Source organism: Lontra canadensis, unplaced genomic scaffold (assembly GCF_010015895.1).
Source record: "Lontra canadensis isolate GAN:19392208 unplaced genomic scaffold, GSC_riverotter_1.0 scaffold106, whole genome shotgun sequence".
Classification (NCBI taxonomy): domain Eukaryota; kingdom Metazoa; phylum Chordata; class Mammalia; order Carnivora; family Mustelidae; genus Lontra; species Lontra canadensis.
The window spans coordinates 4,966,998-4,981,531 of record NW_022631100.1 but is presented as its reverse complement, the minus strand read 5'-3'; the positions used below and the strand labels follow the sequence as shown (position 1 = coordinate 4,981,531).

General features: G+C 33.2%; 1 protein-coding gene across 5 annotated transcripts in view; it reads left to right on the top strand.

Annotated features, from left to right (window-relative positions):
- Positions 1-14,534, top strand: part of COP1 (COP1 E3 ubiquitin ligase) — a 201,039-nt gene that overhangs the window by 146,393 nt on the left and 40,112 nt on the right. The window contains exon 16 of one of the 5 annotated variants that reach the window (XM_032838824.1): positions 11,183-11,518. The exons of 3 other annotated variants lie outside the window; for them this stretch is intronic. In XM_032838824.1, the coding sequence (XP_032694715.1) occupies positions 11,183-11,197 (15 nt within the window). In that variant the 3' untranslated portion in view covers positions 11,198-11,518. Of the gene's footprint in view, positions 1-3,871; positions 3,914-11,182; positions 11,519-14,534 lie in introns of those variants that run through there. One more of the 5 variants, XM_032838823.1, reaches the window with a different exon arrangement.

Genomic DNA, 14,534 nt, shown 5'->3' with positions numbered 1-14,534 from the left:
TGTACATACCTCTGTTTTATCATTATCACATTGTCTATTTATATCTCTAATATAAGACTGGAAATTTCTAGAATACATACTGTGTCTCATTTTCCCTAATGATCATTTACAGTATATACTCAATAAACATTTAGCAGAATCTGGTATTGTCTTAGCAAGAAAAAAATTGGATGTAGGTAAAGGAGAGTGTCCTATATGTACACCTAATTAAATATTATTTCAGGGCAGAGTTCCTGTCTATAAATGCACTTATATAAGAATATTTAAAAACATTTAATTTCTTAATAAGAAAGTTGTACTTCTAAACTGTGAAATAAAGTTTTCTTAAACTTGTCACTTATTTTTTTTTAATTTTAATTTTAATTTTTTTTTTAAGATTTTATTTGTTTGACAGAGAGAGAGAGATCACAAGTAGGCAGAGAGGCAGGTAGAGAGAGAGAGAGGGAAGCAGGCTCCCCGCTGAGCAGAAAGCCCCATGCGGGGCTCGATCCCAGGACCCTGAGATCATGACCTGAGCCGAAGGCAGAGGCTTTAACCCACTGAGCCACCCAGGCGCCCCAACTTGTCACTTATTTTAAAGGATAAGCTTTCTCATAAGCTGTATGAAACAGTAGTTCTTTTTATTATCTTGATTTTTATAAACAGTCATTCACTAATGTCATCTTCTTGAAAAAAATAGCTCTTTAGGTGCTTACTTGGTTGTTTTTATTTTTGAACCAAAAAATTCTTTCTTGATGGGTGCTTTGAGAATTCTGAGTTGCTGATACTATGTGACTTTAATTAGCTATATTCCATTCCTATCTTACTTAAAGTTCTGTTAATCAACTTCCAGTTTTGGCAGTGGTAGACTAGGTGATTTATACTAATCTTCCCTGTAAGTAGAACTAGAAAAGTTGGGCCAAGTATATTTATTTTAAAAACAACAACATAAACCTGTTCAAAGACTTTGGAATGTAAATAAGATAGAAAAGAATTAATGGCATAGGAATGGAAACCTGGCTTTGGAGTATGCTTTTCCTCTGGGAGCCTTTGGCACTCTTGGTAGAATGGCTGAGAACACTTATGGCAGCTTCACAGGGGGACACGTATTAGAATTTAGTGCTCACCACTACGTGGGTGAACTTACTTTGGTTTAGGGCTCCAAAAAGGGCTGTAGTCTAGGGTAAACCAGTAGAAGATAAACTCTCAAAATGATTGCAACTCCAGATCATATCAGTCCTGAAATTAAATTGAAATGATCCTGTATTGCTAGTTAAACTTAAATCCTCTTTGAAGGAAGATCTAAAAAAGATCATCTGGGAACTTATTTTGTTTTAAATTGCAAATACAGTAACTAAGTCACAGTAAATAACAGACAGACATAGGAAAAGGCAAAATGTTGTGAATAAATTTAGCCTAAACAGTGGACAACAGGAACAAAATCACAGCAGCCCTGGATATCAGAATTATCAAATGTAGCTTAAAAATAACCATGCTGACAAGATAAAAGATAAGATAGAAAATTTCAACTGGGAAGTAAAAAATTCTAACTCCCCAAATTAAGAACTCAGTGGATGGATTGTATGGAAGAAAAGAGAGTCAATGAACTTTCAGTATGTTAGAAGAAAATATACAGAAGGAAGCATGGAGAGAAAAATAGGATAAAAAAAATACAGAAAAGAAATGAAGGATGAAGTAAGAAAGTTTAATATATTCAATAGAAGACCTAAAAGGAGAGAAAAGAAATAATACAACTGAAGCAAATATTAGAAGAATTATCGTTCAGAACTTTACAAAATTGATGAAAGACATCAAGGCAGAGATTCATTAAGCCCTTGTACCCCAAAGAGTAAATTTACAATGTGAGTAGAGATTTAATATTATATTTGGACCATGAAGAGACTTAAGTGTGCCTGAAACTCTGACCTTGGATCTGCTTTCTCATGGTAGTACTTCGTGAAAATGTGCTGAGTTAGGGACAAACATGGAATATTATTGCTAGCAGCTAGTTATCTGTTAAATTTACTATGAAACTCCATCTGTGCTATTGCACGTGGACTTAGAGAAATGTGAATTGGCATATCGGCTTTACATCTATCCAAAGTGAGCAATATAAGATTGACAGGAAACCAAGGCACATCTCTGTATCTAGAACCCCATGTACCCTATCTGTCCTTAGCAAATATGCATACTCTTTGTGTGGGTTCAGGAGAGATGCAAGAGGCTATGCATGTGTATAGTTGCTTGCCCTCCTCATGAGTTTGAAGATGTTGTGCATGCTGAATTTCCTATCCTATATACCTCTATAAAGCTAACTAACCTAGTGGAAGACTAAAGCTAATTGTGTCTGGTCCTGTGACCCCTGCTGGTGGTAGGACAGCCACACCTTGATACACCATAATCAAACTATAGAAAATAAAATGCAAAGGGAGTTTTTTTTTCCATTTATTTATTTGTCAGAGAGAGAGAGAGAGAACACAAACAGGGATAGCAGCAGGCAGAAGGAGAAGCAAACTCCGTGCTGAGCAAGGAGCCTGATGTGGGGACTTGATCCCAGGACCCAGAATCATGACTTGAGTCAAAGGCAGACGCTTAACTGACTGAGCCACCCAGGCGTCCCACAAAGGAAGATTATTAAAAGAAGGCAGAGAAAAAGTCACTGTCTTCAGAAGACCAGCAATTAGACTGATAGCCAATTTTTTCATGAAGCAATAGAAACCAGAGGTGGTGGAACCAGATCTTTACTGTGTAAAGGGAAATACCTGCTGGTCTATATTTCTCTAGCCAGTGAAGATCTCTTAAGACAAAAGCAATATGAAGACATTTTTAGATAAATAATAATGAAGAATTTGCCACCAGTAGACCTATAGTAAAGAAAACCTGAAAGGATATTTTTAAGGCAGGAGGAAATGATGCAGAACCTAAAGATGAAAGTCCCAGATGTCCAAAGGAATGGAAAAAGATGAAGGAATGGAAATGGCAAAAAGGAATAGAAGTGGTAATATGTAGTAAATCTAAATGCCTATTGACTTTGTAAAGCAGTGATACCTTGTTGGATTTAATAAGCACATAGAATTAAGTATTTGATAGTAATAAGCCAGAAGGGTAAATGTGATTAAAATGTTCTCAGGAATTTTCCTTGTCAGGGAAGGAGGTAAAAAAACTATTAGACTGAAAGGAATGCATATTCTAGTTGATAGGATAACCTTTCTAAAGTAGATTCTTCAAGTATACTACCTAGATCATCATCATCAGCGTCACCTGGGAACTTGCTTTATTTCCCAGTAAAAAGTTGAAAAGTTCTTTAACTCACTTCATTATCAGTCCAGATTTATTTTAAATTTGATTTTTGCATAAGTCACTTTGTGCATGAAAAGTAACTTCATTTCCCTATTTTAGATGAGGCAGAAAGTGTGAGAGAGTCTTATTTATTTAACAAATATTTATTGTATGTAGTCATGGTTCTACATATGGAGGATAAACTTGAACAAAACTTTAAGAAAAATTCTGGGCCTCTTAGGAGAATCTCTTAGGAGACTTAAAATTTTATGTGCTGGAGGAGACGGAAAAACAAAATAAATAAATAGTTGTATTAGAAGGTGTTGAGTGACTTGGAGGAAAACAAAGCAGGAGAGTGCGACAGGGAGTGCTGGAATAAGGAGTTGTAGTTTTCAGTGGTGGTGACAGAATCACCTACCTGAGTAGCTGAATTAGAGCAAAGACAAGGACATAAGATGTAATCCATGTTTAAAGGTGGAAGGGCATTCCAGGTAGAGCAAACAGTTCAGAGACCTTGAAGTAAGAAAGTAATTAGTGTTCAGTGGTTATATCAGTAATAGTGATCAGCGATAGTGATCAATAGTAGTGATCAGTAATAGTGGCCTTAAGAAAGGAGTCCAGTGTGGTTGCACTACAGTGAACTAGGTGGAGAGTAGTCAATCTCAGAGTGGGGGAAGATGAACCATTTCAACAGAACATTGTTTACTAACGTCTGGACTGTAGCTTTTATCCGGTGTGAGTTGGAGCCATTTTAGGATTTTGAACAAAGGAGTGATTAAATGTGACTTCAGTTTTTTAAAAATCAGTTTGGCTTTTGGAAAATAGACAATAAGGTGTCAAGGAACCAATAAACTGCATGTGGAGAGTGAAAGAGAAAAGTCTAGGATGACACTGAGATTCACCCTCCACCCCCGCAGCTTTAGGAGTGGAGTTGCCAGTAACTGAGAAGACTACCAGAAGAAGTGCCTTAAAGGAGAACAGGAGGTGACGTTTAGACTGGTTCAAGTTTGAGACATACTTGTCTTCTAAGTGGATATACCAAGTTTGGAGTTCACAGCAGACTGTGGGGCCAGAGATAGGCATTGATAGCTGTGAGCTTGTTTAAGCCAAGAAATTGGATGGTATCTCTGCAAGGGAGTATAATTAGATACTAGAAGTGTGTGAATACCATACTTTGAAGAGTTCCTTAGTGTTCAGTGATTAAAGTGACAAGGAGTAATCAACAAAGAGTGAGAAAGAGTAGTTCTCTCTATAGTAGAAAACTGGTACCTGGGAAGCCGAGTGAGAAAGTTTTTCAAGGAGGCGAGATTGATTGGCTTTGTCAAATGTTACTAATACAAGTAAGATGAGTAAAAAAAGTGAAAGGAGTGGTATGAGAAAAACTTGATTGGAGTGGTTTTAAGAAAGAAAGGGAAGGGAGAAGTTGGAGATAGTGAAGTACAGAGAGCTATTTTGGGGAGTAGTAAAACAATACCATGTTTAATCTGACCTAGATTACTTTGTTAAAATATGAAATCAATAGCGGTCTCTAAAAAGGCCAAACATTTTATTGTCATTCTATCCTTTATTTCTATTCTACCTAATTTTGATCATAAGAAAGAGATCAATCTTACTTACTTTTGAAAATTTTTATTTTATTTATTTTTAAAAGATTTTATTTATTGAGAGAAAAAGAGGGAGGATGGGGTAAGGGCAGAAGCAGAGAATCTCAAGTAGACTCTCTGTTGAGCCAAAGCCTTGCTTAAGGCTCAGTCTGAGCATCCTGAGATCATGACCTGGAAACCAAGAATTGGCTTAATCAACTAAACCACCTAGGTGCCCCATAAATTTAGAAAAATTTTAAATGTAATCAACCAAAGAGAAGAATGGAAATCTAACTTTGTAAATAAAAATATTATTCAACAAAGGGAAGGACATCTATCTCCACCTTCACCATAAAATTTTTTTAGTTCATTCTTCTGTAGTTGTTGGTCAGTTAGATGTTAGAGAGTTGATGGGATGGTTCAGATCTTATCTTTACTGATTTTTTTCTGAAAGAGATAAATTTAAGGTCACTTAAAAAATAGCTTGACTTTGGAAGTCTTTTTTAGGTTTTGGACAAATATAAGTGGTGTATCATTTAACTGTAATGAACTAAAATGGCCTAAAATTCTTCAATTAACGATAGTATAAAAAATGCATCTGCTTTTATGTTATTTATGGCAGTGATTTAGTCATAGGGAGGGAATGGGCAATTAAAAATGAGTGGTAGAGGGAAAGGCACTAAGACAACTAGAACATTCTTTTAGGAGAGTATCTCAGTCTTATAAAATTTAGATTAGTTTCCAGCAGGTTAAATTTCTGTTTAGCTTTGTTTTTTTCCTAAAACCTAGCGGGTTGTGTGTGTGTGTGTTTCTTTTTGGACACTTCTAGGTGAAAATGAACCAGTAATTTCAAGCCCTGTTTTGAACCATCAGCCAAGATCATATATAATTCCCATTCTTTCTATTTCTACCAACCTTCCTATAAACTGGAAAGAATGTTATACACTGCCCTTTTTAAGATGTTGATCAACTTAATTGTAGTATTTCTTCATCTTCTCCTTTATTTCACAGTACTATGGAAGTTAACAGCATGCTTTCCTACCTTCATATTTGCTGTGTGGTCTATTTTGCTTTAGAATTACAATTTTTACTTTTAATTACTTTCACTTAAAGACAGTATTTTTAATTTTTTTAAAGATTTTATTAATTAGAAAGAGCACAAAGGGGTGGGTGGGGTAGAGGGAGAGGAAGAAACAGACTCCCTGCTGAGCAGGAATTCGCAATGAGGGGCTTGAGGGGCTCCATTTCATGATCCCATGCCTGATCCCAGGACCCCGGGATCACAACCTGAGTCAAAGGCAGACATTTAACTGGCTGAGAAACCCAGGCACCCTTAATGTTGTTTCTTTTAGTCTGAGAGGCCATACTTTGTGCTTTGTCTGTTTTTCTTCTTTCCTGTCTTTTTCCTGTGCCTAAAAGTACCTTTATTCAGTCACTTTTAGTTTGCTGACAGATCCTTCTGTCCTTTGTTCCTTAGCTTTGTCTTGTACTGGTAATGGCTCTATCATTTCTACCACTAAAATGCCAAAATCTCTTCAACCATATTTAATTTTCAAAGAATTTTAAGAAGTTTCATTTGGACTCTAGTAGTAAATATTATTTTTGCTTTCTAGAAGAATTTTAATTGCAACTTAGGCCCTCTCTAGAATAGAAATGGTAGTGTTACATAAATGAAGAATACAGAATTGTTTATTTTATATTTTGGTTTTAGTTTATTTTAATTCGCTTGAAGACATTTTAACTGTAGAAACCTTAGTAGTTTAGAGTTATTAATACAAATATACTATTACTGCCAAATTATTAGGGTTTTTCGTCCCAAGACTAAATCTTATTATTTACATTGTCTATTTTAGTCTTAATTTTCATGATTTTTAAGAAATACGGATTTTTGAGAAATAACTACTAGGAATAACAGATCTTTTTACCTTTCTTTAGGATTTCAAATTTAATTTCATCACTAGTTATTTTTTAAATATAAATGAGTACTCTATCATATGTTTCAATTGCTGTAATAAAGGAACTTTAATATCTACTTACTTGAAGCAACTATAAATTCTAAAGTTGTATATCTGAATATATTGAATCCATATTGAACATTCAGATACATTCCATTTGCATGATTATACAATCTTTGAAGTAAGTGTGGTTTGCTGTATTTCCATACATAGCAGTCAGCTCAATACTTTTGAATATAGAGGATGGTGGGCTTAGTAGGCTGCAATTTTAATTCATTTTCTGACTCTACTTTTTAAAAAATACCACATAGTTTTTTTGGCCTCTTGTGTCCGGATGTAGTAATATTTGCTGATAACTTCTTGGAAACAGCCATTATCTGGATTAATAAAGCCTATATGTAATCAACAGTGTATGTCATTTCTAGTTTCATCCTCTCTTTCTAAAATATACTATTTATTCACAATTTTCCATAGGTATTAATATGGACTAACAAATTTTGTTTTCTTCCTCCCCCCTCTTCCTTCCTATGACATCCCTAAATACTCAAATCTTTTTAAGTATATCTAAAAGCAGTAATGATATGGTCAGGATAACTCATTAACTAAATAATTATCCTTAGCTAATTTATAGTTGATTCAGAGGAAAATTTTTACAATTTTAAGAGGGTGTGGCAATCAGTGTGAATGTCCTTGGCAAACACTTTGATGCAGTGTAATATCATAATCTTGGAAATTATCTCTTAGGCTTTTTTACTAAATGACTGTTATTATAGTTCGTTACTCAAAGAAACAATTAGAAATGAATACATGTATATTTTAAAGAATTTATAAAAAAATAGAAAAAATGTCTTATCACTTTTTCCAGAAATAACCAGTAGTAACATTTTAATGTAATTAATCTTCATGTTATTTTCCATTCATGGGTTCTGTTTTTTTTTTTTTTAATAAAATTGAGTATTTTACATATTATCATTTACTTTTTAATTTTTTTCATGTATTCTTTACCTTTTGCCTTTTTTTTTTTAAGAGATTTTATTTGTTTGACAGAGATTCCACGAGAGAAGGAATGAATACAAGCAGGGGGAGTGGGAGAGGGAGAAGCAGGCTCCCCACTGAGCAAGGAGCCTCATGTGGGGCTCCATCCCAGAACCCCGGGATCATGACCTGAGCTGAAGGCAGATGCTTAACGACTGAGCCATCCAGGCACCCCCACCTTTTGCCTTTATCATTAACTCTTGAAAAGAGTATTTTCAGTGGCTACGTATTATTCTATTCTAAGAATTTACCATACTGGCATATCAGTGTTTTGTTGAGGATGTTATGTTTCCTTTTTACTGTTATATAACTTGAATACTTTGAATACTACTTCTTGAATATTTTTGTCATCTTTAAATCTCTAATTAATTCTTTAGAAGAGAACCTTCAATGTTTATCCATTTTAAAAAAACGAATACTTTTAAGACTTTTGATTAAAATTAGTTTGTCTTCCAGAAAAGTTTATTTACATTTGCTCTTGCACCAAGAAACAAGAATATCCAGGGGGTTCAGTTACATCGAACATGGGATGTAATACCAGTACTTCTGCCAAGTTGAAAATATTTTGTCAGTAAATATGTAATCATTTTTTATTGTTTCTCTAAGCAATTTTCTAAAATGATGACTTTTGACTTTTTTTTCTTTACAAATTGTATGCTTATATACTGAGAATGTTTTTTTAAAGAAATTTTTGCTTGAAAGGGAAATACCATGCAATTTTTTTTTTTGAGATATTGTTTTATAAACACAGTCAATTTGGTGTTTGTAATTCAAATCTATTCCACTGTCTCCCACACCCTACATCCTCCTTGAAAGTAATGCTCTGAAGTGAAGGTAAATTTGGGACACTACTGGTTATTTATTTTTTATTTCTGTTATATCTTTTTCTTTTTTTAATCCTGCTTTATTCAGAGACTGGAGTCAGGTAGAGGAGAAAATGTATGTTCTCTATCTGTGGATCCTTCTGTTGGCATGACTTAAAACTGATGGAATGAAATATAAATTGACTCAAGAATACAAATGCCTATTTCTGTTCTTAAGTGATCATATCTATTTAAAAAGATACCATATTTTTGTTGGAAGCAGATCATGAGTCCATTGTAACTTCCATTGAGACTGTAGGTTATCCCCATCATTGTTTTAGCAGTTCTGTAGCACGTCATACATACTTATCTAATCTTGGGTCACCAATTCTAAATGGATATCTAATGGGAAAAGGCAGTACTTATAAAGGACACTTAACACTTCCTTAGCTCTTCAAAAATGATTTAAAAGAAATGTATATTCTCAAAAAAAAAAGCATTAGTTATTAAGGATGGCTATTTTTTCTTGTGGCCTGAAACACCAAGAATCATATTGAAAGTTTCTGTAATTCTAGAATGAAGGTTGTCAGGACAAGGATTTTCTTAATTTCCATCCCTTGAAACCAAGTTCAACAAAACTTGGCTTGGGAATCTGTCAACTGTATTATCACCCATACTGTACAAAGTTATAACCATGTTGAGTGAGAGCATCTTTTTCAGTCATATAATAAAATACATTTTTATATTCCTATTTCTAATGAATTAATTTAATAAATTTCTAACTTTATATAATGAAACACTTTTAAGTGTTTTAACTAAAACTTTATGATCTTCTTCTTTTCTTTACCTAAATCTCTCATGATTCCTATCCATTAAATATATTTGCTGAATGAATTAATATACTGCCTTTTACTATTATTTGTGTTCATGTCTCTTATCCCCTGCTAACCTGCAAACTCCTTGAAAAAAAGGCATCCTACTATATTAAGAGCACGACTATGAAACCAGATCTAGGTTGATCAGATCTTCCACATAGTAATTCTGTGACCTTGTACAATTTCCTTAACTGTACAGTGGCTCAGTTTCCTCATCTATATTTTTAAAAAATTTTTTATTAAGTAGGCTCCATTTCCAGCATAAGGCATGAATTTACCACCCATGCTCTATCAACCAAGACAGCCAGGTGCCCCCTCCCCATCTATAACATGCTGATGACAACGGTAATTTACCTCTTAGGGTTATTATAAAGTTAAAATAAGGTACATAAAGAGTTTAGAATAGTTTTTGGCATATAGTAAGAGCTATATAAATGTTTGCTATTAGTGTCATTCATTTTTAAAATACCCTTTGGCACAAAACAAATTGTTTGCACCTAATGTGTAATTAGTATACAATTTTTATAATAAATGATATAGTCTTTTAGGCTTCTCCTTTATCTTGTTTGTTCCATAATTAATTAAATACTAATTTTAAAACTAAAATGTTGGGATAGAGCTAGAAAATACTTCTAACATCTAATAGACTCACTTGAAACTCAGTGGTAATATCAAGATTACATAGTTTAAGAAACTAGTTTTTCTGACATCAACATTCATAGGTACCTATATAATCATTTTATAATTGCCAGTGTGCCCCTTGGGATAACCTTTTGCTTGTTTTCAAAAACAATGAAAATTTTAAAGTTAATGCAGCTATAGGGAAGTTGGCATTTATTATTAGCTTAATATTTTTGTTAGATTGATAGCCTGTTCTTCCTTTCCTTTTAACGTTGCTTGTATTTTACAATTCAGTCTTCTCTCAAGAAGACTTAATTATTTTTCCAATTTATATGTTTTTATCTAAGAGATAGGCATTCCTCTCTGACTCAGTAAACACTGCGTATAAAGCAGCTGATTGCCCACAACCAGGGAAGCTAAAGCACATGTTAAAAAGCCTGTCTGCTTTCATTAAAGTACAAAATGCATCTAGAGGAAAATTTATTCATACCAGTGACTTTCAAAACTGACTGATTATCAGAATCATCTTGGGATCTTTAAAAAATATATATGAACAAAACATTTATTGTTAGATCCATGAAGCCCTATTTAGGGGGGGGAGAGATGGAAACTTGTATTAAAAAGTCCCCCAGGCCTCCTTGGAAAATTATATGAATAATTAAGCTTGGAAATGGATGATTATGTTACCACTGGAAAGAGATTTGTTAGAAATAGTAACCAAGAGGCATAAATGGTTCTCCCGCATCTGCTAATGAGGTAGTGATTGTAATTATGAATATCTAGTATCCCTTAGATTTTGGTACTCTCTTACCCCCTTAGGAAGAGACATAAATAAAAACAATAAGATGTAGTCTTTTTCCTTTCTTTAATTAAAAAAAAAATTATCTTTAATTTATATTAACTTCCCACACTACTAAGCTGTTTCTGATCCTGAATTCTTCAGTGAACACGGAGAAGACAACATAGGAGCTTCTTTTTCTTTCTTCTCTCCTTTCTTCATTTCTATTTCTCTTTTTCCTTTTATCTTTCCTTTCCTTTCTTCTTTCCTCTAGCTGGATGGTTTATAACACTTTAGAAAATTTTCCTGACTGGAAGAGGGCCAATCTGAATGAACTCTTGTCTTGGGCGTGGAAGGAAACGAAGATTCTGAGCATGGACCCTGACTTCCAGGAAGACTGTGGCTCCCATCTTCTAAGTGCCCCACTCTTCCCTTAGCATCCAGGCTAGAGTGGGGTGGGGAAATAGAAAAGAGAGGAGACAAGAAGGTGGTGGAAAACTGAAGCAAAGCTGTAATTTATTTCTTTTCTAAGTTAATTATATTAAGTGTAAATATTCCTTGACCTTAATGTCCACTACTGTATGGACAGCCTCTGTGAAAACATTTGTTGCTTTAGATATATTATGGTGACGATTGTAATGAAATCAACAAAATAAGATTTAGTGAGTCTGCCACTCAACATTTTAAATATATCATTATTGTCATTTTTATATGTGGTGTAATGGAATTTGACCTATATTAGAATGGTTCTCATAATTTTTCTCATTAAACATTTTTTTTTGAAATAGTGTTTGTCCTTCTGAAGTATGCCAATTTTCAAGCATAGAATTGACAGAAATTTTTAAGCTGCTTGTTTTTTTAAAATTTTTACTTTACCTTGCATAAGAGAAAAAAGAAATATATTAATTTGAGATAGTGAATAATTTCATTATTACCCCACCACACTTAAAATATTTTGAGATGGGAAAGGATTTAACTTTGGTTTCTAAATGTTTATCTTTTGACGGTTCCTACCAAATTTCTATTAGAAGTAGTAGAAGGCTAGAGAGTGAATATTGAATATCATTTCCTTGATTTAAAAGTTTTTAATGAATACCACTTGAGTTGGTTTTATATAAAGTATATGTATGAAAAATTATTTTCTAATTGAATAAAAATATAGTTAGTAATTATACTTAAATCAGAATTAACCAAGGACAGCAACTGTTTTAAGGAAAAAGTGTTTCCTGCTGATTCAAACTTGCATCCTATCTGGGGGAAAGAAATATATGTTTATATTTTACTTCACTAGTCTCACGTTAATCCCTGTTGTTCTCATGATGTCTCTCTGTTGATGTGATCCTTACAGCCTTTCAGATCTCTTACTCTATCATTTCTTAAATCCCATTTTATGCAGCATTTTTCCAAGTAAAGCTATAAAAATTGGCGTTGATATTTCTAGGATGGTAGATAAGTTGTTAGTGCTGAACATAGAAATAATTTGATTATGTAGATTAAAGAAAAGTCAATCTATTATAATTGCTGTAAAGAAGCTATTTAATTTGGGGCCTGTTTTTGTTAGTCTTTTTTTACTCTAGATAAGAAGATTTGGATGAAAATATAGATTCTTTATTTGAACTGTGATAGCCAATCAAAAGGTAAAGATAAAAGCAGAAAATAAATCCAAATCCTTTGGTTTAAATGACCAAAGTGTTTATACATTGTTGAGAATTAAATAGTTGATATTGCTTATGTTTGTCTTCAGGTTCTTTGACTTTGAGGGAAGTAGGAAGTTTAGGGGTAGATTATACAGAAAGTAAATCTGACTTGAAGATTCAGTTCCTTTTTGTTAATTTACTGTTTTAAATTCTAAGTATCCAGTTATGTCTGATGGTTTTGTGACACACCAAGTGTATCTTTGTGAGTTGCTTTCCAGAGGTTGGGAAAGCAAAAACAGTAGTAATTGCCTTTGTTTTTAGTGGTTTTTTTTTTTTTTTTTTGGTTCTTTTTTTTTGTTTGTTTGTTTGTCTTATTTCTCACAACATTCCAAACATGACTTTATTTTAGGAGACCCAAGAGTTTATCTTTTTATTTTAAAAATATTGCTAAGAATTATTGTATAATTCTTACGGATCCTCATGTAGTGTTCTCACCTGATAAATAAGAAGTGAGATATTTTATTTCATGCCAGACTATCTAAATACTTTTGAAATATGTAGCTCAATATATATAATTCTTATTTTTAGCAGCCAAAAATAATTTAGTTTTCACAAATCATACTTATGTGCTCTTACTGTTTTTCACTAACCAACCAGATCTATAATTCATCTGATAATCCTTGCTATTTGTACTAATGGAAGTCTATAGTGGTTCTGATAAATCCAAAATGTCAACTAATAAGAATGGATAATTGTTGTAGACACTTACTGTGGATATTTATATTTAAAAGGAGGGTTTATGCCTCTCCCAGTTAATAAGGTTAGCCTTACTGCTTCAAAATTAAATAGGAGTCTGTGTTTATGAGGAGTATTTCCATTTTCTTAAAGTTTTCTGTTTTGTAAAGGTTTAAGACTTTAATTCTAAGCTTTTTACATTTCTCTGGATTTTTAAGATCTGACAATTGTGTTTTCCTGTACTAATGGAAAGGATGAATTATTGATGGCAAATCAAATTCCAGGATCCCTTATAGGGATCTTGCTAGTCTTTATTGGTAAGAGAAAGCCTGGTTACCCTGTAGGTTTTACACTGTCCATCACAGTCCACTCACCATGTTTAAAAATAGGTTTCATTTTTTCTGTAATGAATAGAATGAAGAAAACCACTTAATTTTGACCAGAGTTGAGCTTGTTTTCTACACATTAGCGACATTGCTTTTACTTATTTTCCCTTTCCCTTTTTATTCTCTGCTTTCCAAGTTATCATTTTAGGGATATGGAGAAAAAAAAGAACTTCTCAAGGGTAGTAACTTGGGTTTTTTGGGGGGTTTTGGCTTTTGCTTTTTTTGTTTTGTTTAAATCTCATATTAGCTTTAAACCCCTCCACTTGATATAACCAATAGAGTGAAAGGGTTTTGTTTTTTTGGTAATATTAGTAAATTGTTCGAAGGTATATTTTTTCTATTGACTGACATTTATCAAAAACATAAGTTACTTTTAAGCTTGTATATGTCTTAGGTCTTTTAGGTATAAAGATTTGCATCAACCCGAGTTATTAAGAATGAAACTCTTGGCTCTGAATAGGTTTGAATAAACCCTTAGAAGAGATTCTTTCACCCAGTTTAGATGCCATCTTTCTTACTTTGTGATAGATAAGTGGCAGTTACTTTTTAAATTAATCATGAGGTTTTGATTCTTTGCATGAACATTTGCATTTGAATTATTATGCACTTTCTCTGATGCTTGCTAAAACATACAGGTTATATATCAAAAGACTCAAAACAAGTCAGAATAACCACAAGCTTCCTTCTCAGCCTGTTGTCATACATAAAGCAATGCCTGACCAAGCAGAAACTTATCTTCAGCATTTGGACCCTATGAATCCAGTTCTATCCTATTCAAGAGATCAGTGACTTTTTTTTTAATCCCTTCATCATCTCTGCTTTAGAATGTTCTATTTTTCTCCACCAATAAAGAGCTTTTAGAAAACAG